The sequence below is a fragment of the Lynx canadensis genome, chromosome C1 (genome assembly GCF_007474595.2).
Source record: "Lynx canadensis isolate LIC74 chromosome C1, mLynCan4.pri.v2, whole genome shotgun sequence".
Taxonomy (NCBI): Eukaryota; Metazoa; Chordata; class Mammalia; order Carnivora; family Felidae; genus Lynx; species Lynx canadensis.
Window position 1 is genome coordinate 166730762 of NC_044310.1, and position 18556 is coordinate 166749317.

The 18556-nt window shown below is 38.1% G+C and overlaps 1 protein-coding gene and 1 pseudogene across 1 annotated transcript in view; one reads left to right on the plus strand and one right to left on the minus strand.

Annotated features, from left to right (window-relative positions):
* Positions 1-18556, minus strand: part of SESTD1 (SEC14 and spectrin domain containing 1) — a 116615-nt gene that overhangs the window by 72942 nt on the left and 25117 nt on the right. Inside the window, 1 exon segment of the mRNA XM_030325266.2 lies at positions 1711-1801. Coding sequence (XP_030181126.1) covers positions 1711-1801 — 91 coding nt within the window.
* Positions 17056-18057, plus strand: LOC115520685 (annotated as a pseudogene).

Below are 18556 nucleotides of genomic sequence, written 5' to 3' on the forward strand. Positions count from 1 at the left end.
TGGGTACCTTATTTGGGAACCTCCTCCAATACATCCCACTGGTAAATATACACTTTGTAAAGGATAAAAACAAGACTTAGGGGTTGGACCATGTTAAGTTCTAACCGTGGCTCTTTCCCATGTTCACTGTATGAACCTGGCTAAGTTACTTAAAATCTTTGAGCCTCAGTTGACCCTTGGGGATAACAAAACCTGCCTCCCAAGGTTCTGAGGATAAAATTAAACGACATAATTTACATACGAAGCTTAGTACAGTCTTAACCATATTAACCATATGCTTAATCATATTAACACTAAAAGTATCCTCATCCCTCAAATCCCTTTTTCCTAATAGTCCCAAATAAAAAATAAAATACTAAGAATCATTCTCCATGGGGCACCTGGGTGGCTCAGTCAGCTGAGCATGTGACTCTTGATTTCAGCTCAGGTCATGATCTCACAGTTCATGGGACTGAGCCCCATGTCGGCTCTGTGCTGACAGCACAGAGCCTGCTTGGGATCCTCTTTCCCTCTTTCTGCCCCTCCCTGTCTCTGCCTGCGTGCTTTCTCTCTCTCTCTCTCACAATAAATAAATAAACATTAACAAAAAAAAAAAAAAAAAAGAGGATCATTCTCCTTAGTTATCATTTGAAATTTTACATTATCTTCCTTTCCACAGAACCCCAAAGCAGCTACTAATTATTTCCCAATCCATTTAAAATTCTTGATCTTTCTTCCAATATCATTAATATTTACTTAACTGAATTTCACTATCCTATGTAACTGCCAACTTCTATTTTCCCCAAACCAACCTGCCATCAACTCTCTTCATTATATTTGCTTCATTTCTGAGCTATCACTAAGTCAGTGTCCCTGCCAGGAATGCCCTTTTCACTTTCTTTCATCTAAATTAGATCATCTCTTTAATTTAACTCACTTAACTTCTACATTCTCTTGAAGCCCTTCTACAGAAACCCAGATATGTGTAAGCAATCTGCCTTTCAATCACTCAAATGTTTTATTTTTCTATTTCAGATCACAACATCTTCAATACCCTTATAATAAAGCAACAAATAGTTACTAGGTCCCTAGAACATGCGAAGGATCATGAAAACGTTCTGTGAGGAACAGAGAAAAACACAGACTAGGCTCAGACCACGGACTTTGTAACTGCAGCTGTTTATTAAATGCTGGTTTGTGGGCTGCTAAAATCCCCAAGGACACAACTGTCAAGTACATTTCTTCTGGCTTAGAAATAAATAACAACACCATCATGAGTCCTGGTGCTTTTCGGAGGAAAAGGAACAAAAGGGAAAAGACTGCTCAGAACCACATGAGAAGCTTTTTCAGAACAGACTTACCCAAATCGTGGTCTCTACCTACAGGATCAGAATGGAGTAGACAGGGGATGATGCAGATACCACAGCCTGCAAAAGCTCCCAGTTAAGTCCGACAACATCACACTTTTAGACTCACTGGCCTACTTATTAAATTTATTAAACATGACATACTATTTTTGATCATTTACAAACCTTTAGGTCTGAAATTTATTTTACTAATCAAAGTCATACCTCTAAGAATTGAATTTTAAAAATCCAGTAGTGTCCATTTCAGAACTCAGTCACTGCCGAGAAGTCTGGGCACAGTCCAATAAATGAAATGCATTTCCATTATCACTTTATCTGTTGCTATAAAATAAAACCATTTCCTGATAGACAAAAATAAAATTACCTGTAGCATTAAGACTACTGTTTTCACCACATTCCACTGTGATTTTCTGCCATCCACAATCACGGTAAATCCTCTAGCCTTACACTTTTCACTGAAACAACAACAACAAAAAATTACAAAACATTAAAACGGCCTTCATATTTTGTTCTTTATAATCCTAAATAAAGTTTATAGCTTAATCATATACGGAGCAGCATTAATCTCACTTGATCTGGCTTACACTGTCATTAATAAAATGTTTAGGAGTATCCTTTCAGTTTTCTCAAACAATTTACTTTTTTCATTTCAGGAAATGTTGACAATCCACAAACTAATCTGGCAAGAAAATTACTCTGAAAGTACAGAATGTCAATGGCCTAAAAAAAGGAAGAAATCAAAGCAACATTCAAATAATCTCAAAAGCCTTTCAATTTCTTCATCTGTAAAATGGGATCACAGTGAAGTAGATAACTAGTGGCTGCCAAGTGCTTACAGACTTCTTACCTCTCCTTCCTGCTAGAAGTATAAGGTTAAAACAGGTAGAAAATAGCGTAAGCTATGACTAACCAATAGAAATGGATTCCCTGGTGTTCTTTTTAGGAAATTTAATGAGATGAGGTAGAATTTGGTCTACATAGTAATTCAAAGCCTGAATACTCCATGTATGAACATACCACCCACCTCTGCATTCTCAGATATTTGACCAACAAAATAAATATCTTGAGTATTGGAATGTGTTACTGCTATATATTATATTCAATTATTCAAGTATTAAACACTTCCCAAAAGTCTACCCTAGTAAAATGCAACAACTGTGTTGAAAAACTCCATCCTACAGACCAAACTACATAGATGCTTTATTATTATTATCTACTTATAAAATCAATTCAGTGCAAGGATCTCAACTGTCCTCCCTCCAATACAATAGAAGACATTTAGTTTTACTTAGCAGGGCAAGGAATTGGTAGTGAAACCTCTCCACGCTCAAAGTTCTATCAGTTACATACATTATAGGAAAGGTAATTAGCAACCCTTTCCTAAAATATAAATCCAACAATCCAGGGGATTTTACCAATCCTGCCTTACTTCCTCCAACTATTCACATTAGCCTCAAGATGGTTCTTGGAAAAGTGAGGTCTAATTCCACTGACAAACAATAAAGTTTTAAGAATGGGGATGGTTTTATTAAAGGTTTCTAAGATCCCCCGTAGGCAGGGCTAGAAGCTGAGTTTCCAAAGGAAACAGAGAACTACTCACAAGATGAGGCAAATTGAAAAAATGTCCATACAAAAAATCTGCACACAAACGTTCACAGCAGCATAATTCCTAACAGCCAAAAGCAGAAACAACTCAAATGTCCATCAATGATGAACAGGAAAACAAAATGTGGTGATCTATACAATGCAATATTGTTCAATGCAAAAAGGAATGAAGTACTGGTACATACTACAACATAGATTAACCTTGAAAACATTATGCTAAGTAAAAGAAGCCAGACACAAAAGCCCACATATTGTATGATTCCATTTACATGAAACTTCCAGAATAAACAAATCCACAGAGACAGAAAACAGATTAAGAGCTGCCAAGGGCTAGGAGGGAGAAGAGACTGGGGAGTGAATTCTAATGGGTACAACATTTTGGGGGGGGAGGGGGCAAATAATAAGAGTGCATGATGGATACACAACCTTGTCAATATACTGAAAACCACTAAACTGTACAGTTAAAAAGGTGATGTTTAAGGTATGTGAATTATATCTCAATTAAAACAATGGTTAAGTACTCTGTTTTTGGATTTTGCATTTTAAAACAAAGGATTCATTAGGTATTCTTTGGGAGAAAAAATGTGAGATAATACAATGATCACTTTGGATTAGCAAGAGCATATAAAGACTTGCTTGGGGAAGCAAATCTGATACCTAACTGCTAGTTGAAGGATCAGGTAAGGAAGAAATTCCTGGAGTTTCCCAGCAACAAGACATCTAGGAAGATCACTTTAACTTAGGTAGGATACAAGACCAAGAGAGGTCAACCTAGGTCAGGTAGCTGGCTGTTGAGTAGTCTTCAGAGAAGTAAAACCAACTGAGGGTCTCTGCCAATGCATTGTAGAAATTTGCAGGAGCAGGACATAAGACACACAGAGCTGTTCAGTGGAAGGCCTCCTCTCACCGGTACTAGAGACAAGATCAGTGTGCCATCCTTGTAATTTGGTACTTTCTTTTCAACTGGCATCTGCATCTCGGAGATACAGGTTACACAACCATTTTGTTAAAGACGTTTTATGTGATGGGGCGCCTGGGTGGCGCAGTCGGTTGGGCGTCCGACTTCAGCCAGGTCACGATCTCGCGGTCCGTGAGTTCGAGCCCCGCGTCGGGCTCTGGGCTGATGGCTCAGAGCCTGGAGCCTGTTTCCGATTCTGTGTCTCCCTCTCTCTCTGCCCCTCCCCCGTTCATGCTCTGTCTCTCTCTGTCCCAAAAATAAATAAACGTTGAAAAAAAAAATTTTAAAGACGTTTTATGTGAATAATACATTTATATTTCAAAGCACACTCTAAATTAATCTGTATGTTAAGACAAAGAAAGTAAGGAAGCTTGAAAATACCATCTGCAGTAATCTTAAGGGCGTAAAAGTGCTCTAAATTTATCTTTTGGGGTAGTTAAAAAAACACCCTTAATCATAATTTTCTCACATTTTACTAAGATAATGAAAATAAAATTGAAGGATACTATTTGAAAATTGCAAGACCAGTGATCTCTCAACTATGGGAATGGATTGTGGGTTTTTGTTTTGTTTTTACATTCTTACAAGTGGAGAGATAGTTTCAACTCTTTTCTAATATCTTAAGTTTAGAAGCATGTTCTGTCCTCTATAAAGGGTATGTTAGAGTAGCTGCAGTGCTAATATTAATAAATTTCTATACTTTTAATATGTTTATAATTACATCTAAAGAACAATAAAAACAATCTATTAAGACTGTCTCGTTGGTCCTCCCCCATTTGAGCCTTTCAAGGGTGAGGTAGCTACATTAAAACAACTATTAAAAGAGGAGAGGCTCCTTAAGAAGCTCACTCACTTTGACTAGAAACAGACTGGGGATTTCTGGGGTTCAGTACACTGTAGCTCTTCACTAATTTCTTTAATTAAAACTCTTCCACTTATAGAGCTCTGTTTATACTTAAATAATAGCAACGAATTTCACTTATGCTTTTATTATAACTTATTTACAATTTATCCTTAGATAACATGCTTCCAGAAAGCAAGGATATTATCTGACTGATATCCTGGCAGCTTTAGCACAGTGCTTTAAATATAGATACCCTTTAAAAATATTAGAGGGTGTACATTGTATCACTCCCCAATCAGAAAGCAACAGTGGCTTTCCTTCTCCTTCAGAACGGAGGCCCTTACCATGGTTTACAAGATCCTCTCTATGATCTGTTTCTAGCCTCTCTGACCACTATTCTAGAACTCTGTCCCTCTCTCAAACTGCTCCCACCAAATTACCTCCTTGCTGATTCCACAAGCCTGCTTTCACCTCAGGGCATCTGCACTAACTGCTCTTTCATAAATGCTCTTTCCTAAATGCTCTTCCATCAGATATCTGTGCTACTTGCCCCTCACTTCCATCAGCTCTGGTAAAATATTATCTTATCATTTTGTGAAATAGTACCACACACACCATCCTTAACTCTTTTCATGTTTTGTCTTCATAGCATTCATAAACATCCAACAAACTGTATGCTTACTGGTAATATTCATTTGATCATTAGCTATAAGGCCCATAAGGGGAGGGACTGGGTCTCCTCTCTTCACCCATTTCCTCAGCACCTAGAACAATGAGGAGTTCATTGCAGGGTCTCACATATTTACTGAGTGACTAGAGACTTGTGGTATTAACAACTGTATAATTTTTTGGCAACTCATTAAAGCTCTGCGTTCTGGTGTTTATTCTGCAACATAAATGAGTTTTTCTACAATTTTGAAGAATTGACTTAAGACCCAAGTTTGAATGAAAAAAAAAAAATAAAACTAAAGAAAATGGAAGGGTGACTTCTATAGATATTGAATCACTACAGAATCAATAGTAATCTGATCAAGATTAATCTGGGCAAGTACTTGGCAGCATTCCTATAAAGAAGATTTAAGAGTGGGGAGATGATTCTTAAGGTAACTTTCCAATCCTGATGATGTACCATGATTCTATATTGGGATGATCAACAAGTTCCTAAACTTTAAGCTAGAAAATAATGATTTTAAATACAGGTATACCTCATTTTATTGTACTCTGCTTTACTGCACTTCACAGGCCCTGCATTTTTTACAAACTGAAGGTTTGTGTGGCAACCCTGGTCCAGCAACTCTATAGGCACCACTTGCTCACTTAATGTCTCTGTGTCCTACTTTAGTAATTCTCGCAGTATTTTTTTTATATTTACTTATTTTTGAGAGAAAGATTGTAAGCAGGGGAGGGGCAGAGAGAGAGAGAGAGAGAGAGAGAGAGAATGAATCCAAAGCAGGCTCTGCACTGCCAGTGTTGAGCCCAGTGTGGGGCTCAATCTCATGAACCATGAGATCATGACCTGAGCCAAGATCAAGAGTCAGACACTTAACTGACTGAGCCACCCAGGCACCCCAATTCTCGCAATATTTCAAACTCCAAATTATATATATTTGTTACGGTGATCTGTGATCTTTATTGTTCCTACCATAGTTGTTTTGGGGTGCCACAAACCACATCCCTATAAGATAGAGAACTGAATACGTGTTGTGTGTGTTCTGACTGCTCTACCAACAGTTGTTCCTCTGTCTCCCTCTCTCCTCGGGCCTCCCTAGTTGCTGAGACACAGTAATATTGAAATTAGGCCAATTAACAACTGCTCAGTAGCCTCTAAGTGTTCAAATGATTTTGTTCTTTGAATCAAAAGCTAAAAATGATTAAGCTTGGTGAGAAAGGCATGAAGAAAACCAACAAAGGCGAAAAGCTAGGTCTCTTTCACCAGTCAGCCAAGTTGTGAATGTAAAGGAAAAATTTACTGGAGGAAATTAAAAGTGCTACTCCTGTGAACAAATGAACTATAAGAAAGCAAAACATTCTTTGGAGAAAGTTTCAGTGGTCTGATTAATCTTCTGATTAAACCAGCCACGACATTCCCTTAAACCAAAGCCCAATCCAGACAGTACTATGGAGGCTGAGAGAGGTGAGGAAGCTGTAGGACAAAAGTCTGAAATTAGCAGAGTTTGATCTGTGAGGTTTAAGAAAGGAAGCCACCTTTAGAATGTAAAATTGCAAGGTAAAGCAGCAAGTGCTGATATAGAACCTGCAGCAAGTTCTCCAGAAGATCTAGCTAGGATCATTAATGAAGGTGGTTTACTCTACAGCAGATTTTCAATGTAGACAGAACAGTCTTCTATTAGAACAGCATCTTTAGGAGATGCCATCTAGGACTTGCACAGCTAGAGAGGAGAACTTAACAGCTGACTGTCAAAGGACAGGCTGTCTTGTCAGGGTTGACACAGCTGATGACTAAGTTGAAGCCAATACTCATTTACCATTCTGAAAGGCCTAGGGTCCCTAAGAATTATGCAGATCTACTCTGCCTGTATTGTGTAAATGAAATAACAAACCCTGGATGAAAACACATCTGTTCACAACATGGTATACTGAATGGGCTTAAGCCCACTGTAGAAACCTACTGCTCAGAAAAACTGATACCTTTTAAACTATTACTGTTTATTGACACTGCACCTGTTCACCCAAGAGCTCTGATGGAGGTGTACAGTGAGATTAATGTTATTTTCATGCCTGCTAACACAATATCCACTCTGCAGCCCACGGACCAAGGAGTAATTCTGACAAGGAGTAATTCTGACTTTCAAGTCTTATTATTTGAATATTCCAAAAATCTATAACTGCCAGAGACAGTGATTCCTCTGATGGATCTGGGCAAGTAAATTTAAAACCTTCTGGAAAGGATTCGCCATTCTAGATGACATTAAAAACATTCTTGATTCATGGGAAGAGATCAAAATATCGACAATAACAGAAGTTTGGAAGAAGGTAATTCCAACTGTCATGGATGATTTCGAGGCTTCAAAACTTGATTGAAAAAATAACTGCAGATGTGGCTTTCCTGTCATATTGGCTTCACTGCAGTGATCTAGAGCTGAACACGCAATTATCTCCAGGATATGCCTGTATAGACTGAATATACTGTTGAAAGGAAATGTGAAAACAAATTAAAAAGTCTTTCAAATGTCTTTTATAAGACCATATTCACCAAGGCTGTTTCATATATCAATCATCAGCTGTGATAGATCCAGGTTAAATGTGAATAAATACTAAAAGTTACCAATAAATACGGCACTGTGACGATAGCAGAGGTGGCTGCAGAGCAGTAATCAGGAACACAAACTAGTGGTCAAAATGCCAGGTTCAAATTCCCCTTGGTTTAACCACATGCTCTTGGTCAAGACACCTAAATTGTCTACTCTTTCTATGTCTCAGAACCCTCATACATAAGATGGGGATAATGATGACTGAACTCATCCCATAAGTTTGTTAAAAGAATTAAATGACTTAACGGTATCTATTATTTCCTGAAATCTAAGATATCCTTTTCACATATGCTTCCCAATCATAATCCACAAGCAAATCCTCAGGTCAGGTCCATTCTGAATTTAAAGTCCTACAAAGGAAAGAAATACCAGCCTAGACAAACTTCTGTCCATCAAAATAGTTTCTAATGAGCTGGCAACTTCAGTGTGTTTGAATTTTCCGACAAAATATAAGATGTTCTGAGAATGGTCAGTTACTAGGTTTAGTCAGCCCACATTTGAGTACACAGAGCTCTGAGAAACTGAAGCAGTAAAATAAAATAGAAGGTAGAAACCCATATCCATAAGCCACACTGACCACCGACTAATAAGGTACTACACTGGGCTATGAAAAATACAAATTATAAGATACAGTTTCTCCCCTCAAGGAGCTCAGAATCATTTAGAAAGATGAAAGAATAAGGAGTATTTCAGTTAGTGTCTACTATACAGTCACAGACATATTATTTGTTACTAAGGAAACAATATACGCTTTTGAAATTAAAAAAATCAAGACAAATAATAAATGTAAAAATAAATAAAAAATCAAGAATCATCATTAAACACACTATGGTTAAATTCCTGAAGAGTCAGAAACAGTGAGTGCTATAAATCTGGATAACAGCAGAATCTGGGAAGGATCTACATAAAGGAGCTAATAAGATTTAATGTGAAGGACAGACACTGAGCATAAAGAATATGAGCAAAGGCACTATATTAAGTTGAGAAAGTTTCTTAATTTCCCCGCCCTCATTTTTTCATCTATAAAATAGAAATAATACTATCTACTTTACCATTATTTTGAAAACTGAGTTAGTAAAAGTACTAAAACTAAGTGCCTTACATAATAAGTGCTCAAGAAATATTAACTGAAAAGGTGAGTCTAATCATACAAGGTCGTGGCAGAGAAGACTGAAAGACTGCCCTTGAGAACAAAGACCTAAGTCTTTCCTGCCTTCGCAATGCACCATGTACAATGTCTGCGCTGGCATCAGCAAAATAAATGGCTACTGAATTGAATTCACTGTGCAGAAAAAAAGAGGTCATGGAAAACTGAGAAGGATGATACAACTGTTGTTTTAGCGAAATCAATCTTGGTTTTGCCTGCAAAGTGGGAAGAGAATGGGGTTATTATACTAGTCCAGCTTGACAATTTAGCCATCCCTTGATGTGAACTTAAGCATATAAAAAGGGAACAGAAAGGACAGAAAAATAAAAACTACATGGCAAAGAAAGGAAATACTAGCTTAGCAGTTACATTTTAAAATGGCACATTATAAATTTTCAATACATAGGTGTTGAATAAGTGAGATAATTTCTTATATTAAAAAAAAACACTCATCAAGAGCATAAAGCATGTCCAAAACCCTCAACCATCATGCTTTGAAATAACTCTAAGGACAATGCAACTATACCTCCATCTAGTAAAAGTACATTCGTTAAAGAGGAAAATGGAAGGCACTGGCTCAAAATTTCTTGGGAGTGAGTCCCATTTAAAAAAAAAAAAAAAAAAAGAGGAAAGCCATCTCAGTCACACTCTCAGACTATACCGAGTCTTCTCAAGTCTAAGAAAACATATCAACGATGAACTAAGATATTCCAATTATCTTCTAATTGCTCTGCAGAGTCCTAAAAGCTCCAAGAAGTCTCCTTAAAAGTGAGGGAGGGGGCCCTGCAGCGGGAGTGAAGTCTGAGAAGAGAAAATAAGAGTGGGCAGAAATGGCTGTGGACCTCCACTTCTATCTGTTTTATAAATTCTGCTTCTGGCTAAGATTTTCTTTGAAGAAAAATGTCCATAGATTTTTTTTTTTTTAATTCTGAACATATAGGATACATAACCTACAGAATACTAGTAGTTATACAGTCCAGAAAGGAGTAGCATAATGTATTCCAAGTACTGAAAGGAAAAAAACCTACAACCAAGAATACCCTACCTACCAAGATTATCATTAAGAATTGAAAAATAAAGGGTTTCCCAGATAAACAAAAGTTAAAGGAGGTCATCACGCCAAAACAGTTTTACAAGAAATGCTAAAGAGCATTCTTTAAGTGAAAACTATAGCCCATAACTAGAAGAAAATTATGAAAAGAAAAAAGTTCACAAATAAAAGCAAGCATATAGTAAAGGTAGTAGATTAACGACTTGTATCTTTTAAATTTTTTTAATGTTTACTTATTTTTGAGAGAGAGAGAGAGAGACGATAGCACAAGCAAGGGAGGGGCAGAGAGAGGGGGACAGAGAATTGAAGGGGGCTCTGTGCTGATAGCAGAGAGTCTGATGCGGGGCTCCAACTCATGAACCACAAGATCATGACCTCAGCTGAACGTAATGTTCAACCAAATGAGCCAGGTGCCCCAGATTAATGACTTATAAAGCCAGTACAGAAGTTAAAACACAAATTATAGTAAAACAAATTATATCCACAAAAATTCCAAGGGATACACAAACAGATGTAAAATATGACACACACAACATGTGGGGGTGGGCAATAAAAATTTAGTGCTTTCAGAATGTGTTCCAACTTAAGCAATTATCAACTTATCACAGACTGCTATACATACAGGATGTTACATATAAACCCAATGGTAACCACAAATCTAAACCCAATATTAGATACACAGCAAAACAGAGAAAGGATTCCAAGCATAACATAAAGAAAACCATCAAATCACAAGAGAGCAAGTGAAGAAAATTAACGGAAGAATTACAAAAACAATCAGAAAACAACCAAATGGCAATAAGTACATACCCATCAATAATTACTCTAACTGTAACCAGACTAAATGCTGCAAACAAAAGATATAGGGTGACTAGATAAAAAAAAAAAAAAAAAAAAAAAAAAAAAATGCTGCCTTACAAGAGACTCACTTCTTTTTTTTTTTTTTTTTTTTTTTTTTTTTTTTTTTTTAAATTTTTTTTCAACGTTTTATTTATTTTTGAGACAGAGAGAGACAGAGCATGAACGGGGGAGGGGCAGAGAGAGAGGGAGACACAGAATCGGAAACAGGCTCCAGGCTCCGAGCCATCAGCCCAGAGCCTGACGCGGGGCTCGAACTCACGGACCGCGAGATCGTGACCTGGCTGAAGTCGGACGCTTAACCGACTGCGCCACCCAGGCGCCCCGAGACTCACTTCTGATCTAGTCACATACAGACTGAAAGTGAAGGAATGAGAAAATATATTTCATGCAGAAGAAGGGGGAAAAAATAGCTGGGTTAGCAATACTTCTATCAGACAGAATAGACTTTAAGAGAAAGACTGCAGCAGAGCACATGGGTGGCTCAGTCAGTCAACCATCCAACTTTTAATTTTGGCTCAGGTCATGATCTCACGGTTCATGGGTTTGAGCTCCATGTCCAGCTCTGCGTTGACAATCCTGAGCCTGCTTAGGATTCTCTCTCCCCCTCACTCTGCCCCACCCCTGCCTGCTAAGTAAATAAACATTAAAAATAGATAAATGAATAAAATGAGAGACAAACAAGGACATTACATAATGATAAAAGGATCCATCTGACAAGAGAATGTAACAACTATAAATATCAGACACCCAACACAGGAGCACCTAAATATATACAGCAAATTTTAACAGACATAAAGGGAGAAACCGATAGTGATACAATAGTAAAGGACTTTAACGCCCCACTTAGATCAGTGGATAGATGATACAAACAGAATAACAACAAGAAAACAATGGCTTTGAATGACACATTGGACCTAACAAATATATACAGTACATTCCATCCAAAAACAACAGAATACACATTCTTTTCAAATGCACGTGGAACATTTTCCAGGATAGATCACATGTTAGGTAACAAAACAAGTCTCAATAAATTTAGGAATAGGAAGACTGAAATCAAACCAAGCATCTTATCCTACCACAACAGTAGGACACTAGTAATCAATTACAAGGAAAAAAAAAACAAACTAGAAAAAACACAAACACATGGAAGCTAAACATGCTACTAAACAACCAATGGGTCAGTGAAGAAATCAGAGAAAATAAAAAAATACATAAAGACAAAACTGAAAACACAACAGTACAAAATCTTTGGGATATAGCAAAAGCAGTTCTAAGAAGGAAGTTTATAGTGATATAAACCTATCTCAAGAAACATACAAAATCTCAAATAAACAAACTAATCTTGCACCTAAAGGAATTAGAAAAAAGAACAGGGGCGCCTGGGTGGTTCAGTCAGTTAAGTGTCCAACTGTTGATTTCAGCTTTGGTCACGATCTCACAGTTTGTGGGACTGAGCTCCTTTCACGCTGTCAGCGCCCAGCCTGCTTGGATTCTCTCTCTCCTGGTCTTTCTGACCCTCCCCTGCTCCTGGGTGTGCTAACTCTCTCTCTAAATAAACAAACTTAAAAAAAAAAAAAGTTAGAAGGAAAGAAATGATAAAGATGAGAATGGAAACAAATGAAACAGAGACTTAAAAAAAAATTAGAAAAAGTCAATGAAACTAAGAACTGATTCTTTGAAAAGATAAACCAAATTGATAAACCTTCAGCAAGACGCATCAACAAAAAAAGAGAACTCATAAAATCAGAAATGACAAAGGAGGAGAAATAACAACTGACACCACAGAAAAACGAAGGGTTGTTGAGAATGCTATAAAAAATTGTATGCCAACAAATTAAACCACCTAGATGAAATGGATTAACTTCCAGAAACAATCTTCTAAGACTGAATCAGGAAGAAATAGAAAATGTGAGCAAACCAATTACTAGTAACAAAACTGAATTGGCAATCAAAAAACTCCCAACAAACAAAACTCCAGGACAAGATGGCTTCACAGATAAATTCTACCAAACATTTAAAAAATAGTTAATAACCTATTCTTATCAAACTATTCCAAAATATACAAAAGGAAAACTTCCAAATTCACTATATGAGGTCAATGTTACCCTGCTACTAAAACCAGACAAAGATAATACAGAAAAAGAAAAACACAAGCCAATATATTCGATGAAGATGGATGCAAAAATCATCAACAAATTTTAGCAAAGCACATTTAATAACACATTAAAAGGATGATTCATCACAATCAAGTGAAATTTATTCCAGGGATGCAAGAACTGATACTCGCTAATCAATGTGATACACATTAACAAGAGAAAAGATAAAAACCACATAATTATGTCAATAGATGCAGAAAAAGCATCTGACAAAACACAACATCTGTTCGTGATAAACACTCTCAACAAAGTGGGTTTAGAGGGAACACACCTCAACATAATAAAGGCCATATGTGAAAAAAAACCCACAGCTAACATCATACACAATGGTGAAAAAACTGAAAGTGTTTCCTCTAAGATGAAGAACAAGACAAGGATGTCCACTCTCACCACTTTTATTCAACACAGTACTAGAAGCCCTAATTTCAGCAGATAAAAAAAAATTTTTTAAGGCACCCAAATTGGTAAGGAAGAAGTAAAACTGTCATTATCTTAAGATGACATGGTACTATATACAGAAAACCCTAAAGATGCCACCAAAAAACTATTAGAATAAATGAAATCTGTAATATTGTAGGATACAAAAATATACAGAATTCTGTTGCATCTCTAACATTAATAATGGAGCAGAAAGAGAAATTAAGAAAACAATCTCATTTACAACTGCACCAAAAAGAATGAAACACCTAGGAATAACTTTAACCAAGCAGATGAAAGATCTGTACTTTGAAAACTAAGAGACTGATGAAAGAAACTGAAGGCAACACAGACAAATGGGAAGATACCATGCTTATGGCTCAGAAGAATTAATATTGTTAAAATGTCCATACTACCCAAAGCAATCTACTGATTCAACACAATCCTTATTAAAATTTTTCACAGAACTAAAACAAATAATCTTAAAGTTTGTATGAAACCACAAAAGACCTTGAATAGCCAAGGCAATCTTGAGAAAGAACAACAAAGCTGGAGGTATCACAATCCCAGATTTCAAGATATACTACAAAGCTATAATAATCAAAACACAAACACTATGGCACTGGCACAAAAACAGACACACAGATCAATGGTACAGAATAGAGAGACCAGAAATAAATCCACACTTGAATGGGTTAATTAATCTTTGACAAAGGAGGCAAAAATATGCATACAATGGGGAAAAGATAACCTTTTCAATAAATGGTGTGGAGAAAGCTGGAGAACTACAAGCAAAAGAATGAACTTGGACCACTTTCTTACACCATACACAAAAGTAAAGTCAAAATGGATTGAAGTCCTACTGTGAGACCAGACACCATAAAAATCCTAAAAGAAAACATACACAGTAATCTCTCAGACACTGGCTTTAGCAACATATTTATGGATATGTCTCCTGAGGCAAGGGAAAAAAAAGCAAAAATAAACTATTAGGACTACACCAAAATAAAAAGCTTTTGCACAACAAGGAAACCATCAACAAAACAAAAAGACAAACTACTGAATGGGAGAAGATATTTGCAAATGATACATCCAATAAGGGGTTAATATCTAAAATATATAAAAAACTTACACAACTGAACACCAAGTAAAACCCAGTAGTATGATTAAAAAATAGGCAGAAGACCTAAACAGACATTTTTCCAAGGAAGACATACAAATGACAAACATACACATGAAAAGATGTTCAATATCACCAGTAATCAGGGAAATGCAAATCAAAACCACACAGAGATATCACCTCACAGCAGTAAGAATGGCTAGTATCAAAATGAGAAAAAATAACAAGTGTTCACAAAGATGTAGAGAAAAGACAACCCTTATGCTCTTAGGGTAAGAAGATAAATTGGTACAACCAGTATGGAAAACAGTATAGAGGTTCCTCAAAAACTTAAAAATAGAAATACCATACAGTCTTATAATTCGACTACAGGGCACTTACCCAAAGAAAACAAAAACACTAATCTGAAAAGAGATATGGAATCCTATGTTTATTGAAGAATTATTTACAATAGCCAAGATATGAAAACAACTCAAGTGTCCAATGACAGATGAATAAAGAGGATGTGGTCTGTGTGTGTGTGTGTGTGTGTGTGTATACATACAACAAAATACTACTCAGCCATAAAGAATGAAATCTTGCCATTTACAACAACATGGAAGGACCAACAGTTATTATGCTAAGTAAAATAAACAAAGAAGGGACGCCTGGGCAGCTTAGTCGGTTAAGCATCCGACTTCAGCTCAGATCTCAGTTCATGAGTTCAAGCCCCACATGGGGCTCACCGCTATCAGCACAGAGTCTGCTTCAGATCCCCTCTCTCTCCCTCCCTCCCTTTCTCTCTCTCCCTCTGCCCCTCCCCCCTCCTTCTCTCACAAAAATAAATAAACGTTAAAAAAAAAAGAATTTTAGGGGCACTTGGGTGGCTCAGTTAAGCGTCCAACTTTGGTTTAGGTCATGATCTCACGGTTCATGGGTTTGAGCCCCACATCAGGCTCTGCGCTGACAGTTCAGAGTCTGGAACCTGCTTCGTATTCTGTGTCTCCCTCTCTCTCTGCCCCTCCCCCGCTCATGCTCTGTCTCTCTTGCTCTCAAAAATAAATAAACATTAAAAAATAAATTTAAAAAAAGAATTTCAGGGCATCTGGAAGGCTCAGTCGGTTGAGCGTCCAACCTCAGCCCAGGTCATGATCTCACAGTTCGTAAGCTTGAGCCCCACATCAGGCTCTCCGCTGTTAGTGCAGAGCCTACTTTGGATCCTCTCTTCCCCTTCTCTCTGCACCTCCCCCACTCACACACACTCTCTCTCTCAAAAGTAAAACATTAAAAAATAATAATACACAAGCCCCCTTTGCAAAATGAAAATGCCTGGCCCCTTTATAAAAAAAAATGAAAGAAAAATATGATATGATTAACTTATATATAGAAAAACAAAAACAACAACAACGAAACAGACTATTAAATACAGACAGCAAACTGGTGATTGCCAGAAAGGAGGTAAGTGTGGTGGGATGAGCAAAATAGGCGAAGGGGATTAAGAGGTACAAACTTCCAGTTATAAAATAAGTCACAGAAATGAAAACTGCAGCATAAGGAATAGTATTGTAATAACAATGTTTGGTGACCAACTTTATCATAGTGAGCACGGAGTACAGACTTTTCAAATCATGATGTTATAAACCTGAAACCAATATAACATTGTATGTCAATTACCGTTAAGAATTAAAAAAAAATACTAGCAGTTATAAAACTAATTACGGGATTCAAATAATGATTTCACCATTTTTAAAAATTATAGAACTATACACAGCTGTTCTATTTCCCTTCATGATGTTTTTTAGGTCATTTCTATGACTGTTGCTAAGTGTGGTTTGTTCCTTCAATATGCATATAACGAACACATGAAGTCTTCAAATCACTTTACTGGCATTGTGGATATGGAGATAAATAAAACAGGTTCTGCATTCAAGGACCTCACAATCTTTTTTTTTTTTTTTTGTCTTTTTGAAGTAAGCTCCACACCCAGCATGGGGCTCAAACTCACGACTCTTGAGATCAAGAGTAGCATGCTCTGCCCTTCCACCCAGGGCAGCATGGCGTGGCTCAGTTCGGCACCAGCCTGACTTCCCGGTGGCCCAGTGCAGCCCTGGGCATGCCCAGTGCTGGTGCAGCGGCCCCAGCCCTGGAAGCGCCGGGGAGGGAGCTGGTGGCAGGCCCAGAGAAGCCAGGAGGGGCTGGGCGGCCCATGGTGGGCAAGGAGCCAGGCAGCAGAGCGGCCAGATCCATCATGATCAAAGATTTTGAGACGTTTCTCTCTCTGTGTAGTTCGGGTGGTGAAGAAATGGCTGACAGTGTCAAAACCTTTCTCCAGGACCTTGCCACGAGAATCAAAGGCTCATTCTGGGGAATCTGAACCATCTCAAAGCTAGATGCTTGGACTCAACAAAGAGAGAGGAGCTGTATTGAAGAAGGGCAAGCAGTGTCGTGGCGCAGAGGAGAGCCCAAAGTATAGAAAGGAAGCAAGAGAGTGAGCCGTGTATCATCAGAATTTTCCAGTGCTGCACTTGGAATGGTGGAGTATTCTGGTTAAGTCTCCTCTTGTTTATCAAGTGTTTATTCCTGTGCTACATTCAGTAACAGCCCAAGTTACTGGTGATCCATCACTACATGGAGATGTTTGGCTGTGGCTAGAATTCTTCCTTACGTCCGTGTTTGTGCTTAGCAATGTTGTCAGTGCCATTTGGTTTAACACGCTGATCTAGCATGATCCAGTATCAGGGAGGGAGCCTCACCTATTCCCTAGTGTCAGCAAAATTATTGCTGACATGCTCTTCAACCTTTTGCTGCAGGCTCCTTTCCTGATCCAGGGGATGTTTGTGAGTCTCTTTCCCATCTACCTTGTAGGTCTAGTCTTCTAGACCATATGCAGGTTAGTCTTCTGCATATGTCCCTCCTCTACTCTCTATACTGCTTTGAGTATCGTTGGTTCAGTAAGGAATTGAAATGCACCACTGGCTGTCAAACACAGAAAGGAACTGGCTGTACTACTTTGGATTTGGTTTGCCACTGACTTTCCTCACAACAGTGCCATCCTCATGTATTATCAGCCTCTTCTCCATTCTCTTTCCTCTGTTCATAATCAGCACCAATGAAGCAAAGAACCCTGGCAAAGCATACCTCTCAAGTTGTGCTTCTTCTCTTGGTGGTTTTCTTAAGGAACGGACTTTTCCATAAGACAGACTACCTGTAGTCTTCCCTGACTAGCTCAACCTCTGCTGAGAAATTCCCTTCACTACATCTGTCTCCTGCCAAACTGAAGACCCCTGCAGGCCACTGAGTCACCTGCCATCCAGAGGAGGGAGATGGGTGGGACTGGAAGGAGGCTGTAGGAGCTCTTTTCCTTATCAACTCCTCCACCAGGGAAGGCAGGTCCCGTTCTGCCAAGGACCCTCTGCATGTTCCCTTCTCTCTGAGGAACTGGGATTTCTGTCTCTAGTGTGTATAAGGCAGAATCTTCCTGACACCAGTATATGGATTTTTAACACCAGTGAGTCTGAATGGACCACAGGTTTTTCTGCATCTCTTCTCTAGCACTTGCCAGCCCCTGTGCCTGGACTGATTTGAATACTTTCTTTCTCCCTATGCCATTTACCCTCCCAACTCCCCTTCCTGCCTCCCACCACCCTCGGATGAATGGATTTTGTAATTCTAGCTGTTGTATTTTGTGGGACTGTTACTTTCGGTCGTTTTTCTGTGAAGCACATATATTGGATGTGAGAAGTAAAGAAGCATCTCATTTGCTCCTGGTCACTTGCTTTATAGCCATCTCGGTCTTA